This window comes from Aethalodelphis obliquidens, unplaced genomic scaffold (assembly GCF_003676395.1).
Source record: "Aethalodelphis obliquidens isolate GAN/ISIS:26980383/991018 unplaced genomic scaffold, ASM367639v1 scaffold9, whole genome shotgun sequence".
NCBI classification, from domain to species: Eukaryota; Metazoa; Chordata; class Mammalia; order Artiodactyla; family Delphinidae; genus Aethalodelphis; species Aethalodelphis obliquidens.
Genome location: NW_020837953.1, coordinates 34806829 through 34812828, shown reverse-complemented (window position 1 = coordinate 34812828; position 6000 = coordinate 34806829). Strand labels below are relative to the sequence as shown.

General features: G+C 37.9%; 1 protein-coding gene across 9 annotated transcripts in view; it reads right to left on the bottom strand.

The window, feature by feature from the left end:
• Positions 1–514: 514 nt before the first annotated feature.
• The window catches only part of HNRNPR (heterogeneous nuclear ribonucleoprotein R), a 35156-nt gene continuing 29670 nt past the window's right edge, over positions 515–6000 (bottom strand). For all 9 annotated transcript variants that reach the window (XM_027109790.1, XM_027109792.1, XM_027109798.1 and 6 more), the window contains 3 exons: positions 4849–4998; positions 1933–2054; positions 515–1796 (listed from right to left, as the gene is read on the bottom strand). In XM_027109790.1, coding sequence (XP_026965591.1) covers positions 1184–1796; positions 1933–2054; positions 4849–4998 — 885 coding nt within the window. In that variant the 3' untranslated portion in view covers positions 515–1183. The remainder of the gene's footprint in view (positions 1797–1932; positions 2055–4848; positions 4999–6000) is intronic.

The following is a 6000-nucleotide window of genomic DNA, read 5'->3' as shown; positions in this document are numbered from 1 at the left end:
ACCAGTAACTGAAGTGGTAGTCACAATCATGTATACTAAAAGTTTACATGAAGTTTAGTCCGCAGAGCAATTGACGCCACAGTACTAACATTTTTTCCTGTTATGTACATTCACTCCAGCAAATAAGGTCTTCAGACAACAAATTATCCTTTATAGAAAGAATGTGGGTCAAAATAAATTGCAGTCTGCTTCCCCAACCCCATTTTATTTAACGCAAATTATCCAATGCCTGCAAGAATGTTCAAAAGCCTTTGAACCTGTTTTTAATAAAAATAAAGGATAAAATTGCCAAATTAGGAAAGACTATGAGAGAACATCAATCAGTGCAGTGCTATTTGGAATAAATACTAGAATTTAGTCTAATTCTCAGTCTGATATCCACGATACATACTGGAATAGACAAATTTTGCATGAATTTGATCACTCACATAGGCAGTTATAGTTGGAAAACAATATTCCTTGCAAGGATTACGAATAAAATAATGTTTTAGGACACAATTGAATTTGAAATAGGTAATGTTTTGAATAGATTTTTGAGTTTTATTGAAATCTTACATGAACAAGAAATTGGAAATACAATCACATCAAAGAACAAATTGTCACGGCTTTGACGTTTAAGCCAAACAAATTTTGTAGGGCAGATTTCAAAAAGGTGTGAAGTTATAACAATTTAAAAACACAGTTGACCTACTTCTAGGAATGCAAAACATACAATCATAGGTTATTTTCAATACAAGAAAACTTAAATTTGTTTGCTTTAATTTCTTAAAACTACTAAGACAAAGCACTAGCTTGTATTTTTATTTACAGCATACTCCATACTGCTAGGTAATCTATCCCAAATCCAAAAAATGAAGCTGTCCAAAACCAAAGGTTCTGCAAAATCATGATTTAACAGTGTGCTCAGCTTGTTTTGAAGCTAAAATGAAGCCTGAAAGGATAAAAGCATTGTAACTCCCAGAATAAGGGAACTCTGCAAGCCCAATAATGTCCAAGAGCATTTATGAAAAGAGGAAAAAATAAAAAGACTTGAGTATATACACAATAGTGATTTCTTCAGCCCAATACAAATGGCAGCAAATTGCTACTTAAAGATGAAACAGATAAGCCAATTTTTTTTTTGAAGGATGTAGATCTAGAGCCAATCGTATCTTGCCAGTATCATTTTCAAGCCCTCACTTGTCTATTTCCACTGTTGCCCATAAGTATCCTGATAAAATTCCTGGTTGTCATTATTGTAACCATAGTTACCAGAATAGTCACCACCTTGCTGAAGCGGCTGTTGAGCGATGGGCTGGGAACCCCAGTTCTGTTGGTTGTTGGTCTGACGGCGCTTGGAATCAGGTTGGTTGTACCCATCTGCCTTTCTCTTGCCTCCTACATTGCCCCCACGGTTGCCCCGAGATCCACGGGAACCACGGCCTCTCTGCTGTTGTGCAGGACCCCCTCTGCCACCCCTAGAGCCTCTTGGTGGTCCCAAAGGTGCCCCCCTTTGTGAATAGCCAGCTCTACCTCTTGGAGGTGGTGCTCCCCGCCCCCTTGGTGGTGGTGGAGCACCTCGCCCTCCCCTTCCTCCTCCTCTTCCTCTTACTGCATAGCCATCATCATAGCCGTAGTAGGGATCTTCATAGCCTCCACGATAGTCATGATAATCATAACCATAGTAATCATCATAGTAATCTTCATAGCCATAGTAATCTGGAGGGTAGCCATATCCACCTCTCCCCCCACCACGACCCCGACCTCTAATTGGAGGTGGCATACGAGGAGGAGGGTGATAGTAATAATCTTCATACCTAGCAATGGAGGGAAGGGAGAAAAGAAAAAACAAATTAGTTTGCTTCAAGACTCTTCCTGACTTTTTAAATTACCTGATCTCTGTTACCAAGTTATTCTCTGTTCAAAGATGTATTTACTAAAATGTAGACTCACGCAGTGCTTCTGGAGGCCTGTCTAGCAGCTTGGCGCTCTTTCCTTTTCTTGTCTGGTGGCTTGGCTAAGACTATTTCAATTTCTTCCCCTTCTATTTCTTTGCCATTCATTTCATCCATGGCCTATACAAAATTAGGAAATAAATTTACTTTACACATAACAGTACTTTAAACATAACAAACATATCTGTGCCATTAACACACTTGATAAGCAATTTACTTCACAACTATTTTAATTTGCAAAATGAATATACCCACCAAGTTAAAAAAAATACACAAAGAAAGTACTTGTTCCCCTCAATCTTACTTTCTTATGTGTAAATTATGTTGAGAACAAAACTGATGTCCTACCATTATATTTAAAAAGATAGGGCTTCCCTGGTGGCACAGTGGTTGAGAGTCCACCTGCCGATGCAGGGGACACGGGTTCGTGCTCCGGTCTGGGAAGATCCCACATGCCGTGGAGCGGTTGGGCCCGTAAGCCATGGCCGCTGAGCCTGTGCATCCGGAGCCTGCGCTCCGCAACAGGAGAGGCCACAACAGTAAGAGGCCCACATACCGCAAAAAAAAACCGATAAAAAGATTGGGGATTCCCTGGTGGCACAGTGGTTAATAATCCGCCTGCCAATGCAGGGGACACATGTTCGAGCCCTGGTCAGGGAAGATCCCACATGCCGCGGAGCAACTAAGCCCGGGCGCCACAACTACTGAGCCTGCACTCTAGAGCCCGCGAGCCACAACTACTGAAGCCTGTGTGCCACAACTACTGAAGCCCACGCGCCTAGAGCCTGTGCTCCGCAACGAGAAGCCACCGCAATGAGAAGCCTGTGCACCACAACGAAGAGTAGCCCCCACTCTCAGCAACCAGAGAAAACCCGCATGCAGTGAAGACCCAATGCAGCCAAAAATTAAATAAATGAATAAATAAATAATAAAAATAAATAAAAATAAAAAAAGATAAAAGATTGCCAGAGAGCTGCCTGTTGCTGCTACTTAAATCCAAAAACTTAATTCTAAATAACTTCCAAGCTTAGCCAAACCAAAGCAGTAAATTCACAACTGGAAAAACTGCCAGTAGTAACAAACTTTTCAGAATTCAAATTTTTAAACATGTGGCATTCAACATGTAAGTCTTAAACTGTTGATCTATAAAAATTTTAAGGATTTGAAACATAAATGAGGCTATCAGTGAAATTCAATAAGATACTGACCAAAAAAAGCCTAGGTCCCCCCCACAATGCTTAACCTGGAACACACTTTGCCTGAATAGTTAAAAGCACAAAGCCTAGCAAAGGCCTGAACTAATGAAGATTCAAGTACTCACCTGGAAAGCAGTAATCAAAAGTATTCTAGGCTCTAGTTTTTTATTTATGTAGTTCCACCTAATAGGCTCTGCCATAGGGTTCAGGGTTCAGGTAACTCAGTAACAAAGTATCACCTCCTCACCACAGCTTTTCTGTTCCCTATACAACCTTTTCCTCTCTGGATATACATAATAAAATGCTCTATCCATAAAGAATATTTAGTGCTTTACAAGTATCTAGACAAAGATTAAATCAGTATCTTCCTCTAACTAGTTTTTCCCCTTTACCACCTTAGCTTTTGGCTGCTTCAACTAAAGCAACTAAATGAGTCTATAAAAGCTTCCTGGTATAAACAAAAGAATGGAGCATCTGTCTACTCTCCCCTCTGGCCATCCTGATTTCCAGTTACTGAGCTAGAAATCTTGTAATTTCAGAGACTTCTTTGGCAAACCACCCTTGAAAATTATTTTAAATTACGAACAACCAGTTATTTAATACCAACTGATTCAAAAGGAGTATTTAGAAGGTATACATGTATTAGTTATCTGTCCTTCGTACCACTGGCAATTCAAAAGCCACACATTAAATTCTGTATTAAGCTGTGAATTTTATAAGCAATATTGTCTCACTAATTAGCTTCCATCAAAAAGCAAACCAATAAATTCTAACTAGTCAAAGATTCTACAAGGCACATTTTAAAGCAGTACCCTGAGCAGGAAACAAAAACTGCTCATATTAGAGGTGGCATCACTTTAACCGACAGAACATGTAGAAAAAGAACCAGGCCTGAGTCATCAAGGACTTCGGATCTATCTCCCCAATTACATAAAAAAGCTTTTATTTTGTCTTGTCACCCCCCTCCCCTCCACCCCTCCCCCGCCTTCCGCCAAAAAGGAGAGAGGAACAAGAGGAAGAAGAAACCTGAAATTTCACCCACTAAGGATGGTACTGATCCATTATCATCAGAAAGCAGCAGAGTATTCGGGTTATATGTTCTAGACACCTTATGAAAAGACTTGTTTCACACTTTCCAATACTATCATCAACAAATAAATTAACTATTCCATGCAAGAAATATTTCTAACAACTACTGAAACTGGCAAAACACAGTCAATACTATGAGGATTCTAAAATGACTAAAGAAAGGCAAAACTATGAAGAACTAACCATTCCCTCAGAGCACAGCTACTGAATTAAATGTGTTGTACTAGGTATAAAGCCATGTACACTGCTCAGTTCCATTCACAGGTCCACAAACCAAGGTAAACAAAGTAGTTACGATACACTCATTACCATTTTAGTATTTATACCGGCTAATTACTATTCCTTGTAACATTTTCAAGGTATCATGCTATCAAACCTTAGGCTTATAAAAATAACAGAGAGATTAAAAATAACTTGCCTGAGATCACAAACCCAGTTAGTAATAATTAGGCTTTGAAATATGGAGTCTTACCTGTTATACTACTACCACTTCACAGAGATTATTAAAAGAAAGTTCCAGAGTTCGGTAAAAGCTGAAAACAATTTTATTTGCTTTTAAAGTCACTTTATGTGTTTAGCAAGTTTCAACAAAATTCAAGTATCAAAAAACAAAATTAAAAATTTTCTACCTTAACAGCTGCTCCTCTGTCTTCGAAATGAACAAATGCATAATCTTTCAACTTCTTCACTCTTTCAAGTTTTCCGAATTCAGAAAACGACTTTTCCAGTATTTCTTCTGTCACTGTAGTAGCCAAGTTTCTCACAAATAAAACTTTCACCTAATATAACAAATATACAAATTGGCATTGGCTACTTAATTTTAGCTGAAGTCCTATATTAAAGTATTTCTTCTTATCTTCATGGCATAGGCTTTTCTTCTCTAAAACATTAAGTATTAAAAGTGCTGTGATCTGGTAACTGACTATACTGCTGAACTGAATAAATAAGCATTTTCAGAACTCTAATGGAAAACTGATGAATTCATAAAAGTGCTAACAAAAGATCAAGATAAAAAAATTAATTACATGGGACTGAGCAAACTGATGAGCAATGATTATAATTTCTGTGACTTTCTGTTTGAATAAAAAAAAAAAATCCCACAAGGACTCAGAGGCAGAAAATACACAAATCAATTTTCACTGCAAAGTAAAGGAGCTGTTACAGTGGAGGATTCCTGGACTGAATGTCAATATTATGACATAGTATGAGTGTGTTTCATGTTTGGTGATTGCAATCATTGCTGCTTTTGTTGTGGTCATCCATTTACAATGCTTGGTGTCAGTTTATTTATCTCTTGTAAAAATAAAATACAGTGTGTGTGTGTAAAAAAAAAAAAAAGAAGTATATTGTAACTTGGATGCTAATGATACTGTGCTACTGTATTTCTGTACACTATTTTTAGTAAGATAAATGGTATACAGATTAATGCTAAAAAAAAGTATATGGTATTGTAAATATGGTATTGTAAATATGGTATTGTAAATACCAAAATATGGTATTGTAAATCTACTAAATATGGTATTGTAAATCTACTAAAATGTTAAGATTATAAAGAAAATAAATGGCAATTTATGGAAGTGTTAAAAAAAAAAGTGCTGTGATACAGACGTGAAGAACAGACTTGTGGTTGCCAAGGGCTGGGGACGGGGGGCGGGGCGGGGGGAGGGATGGACTGGGAGTTTGGGGTCGGTGGATGCAAACTATTATATTTAGAATGGATAAACAAGGTCCTACTGTATAGCACAGGGAACTATATTCAATACCCTGTGATAAACCATAAT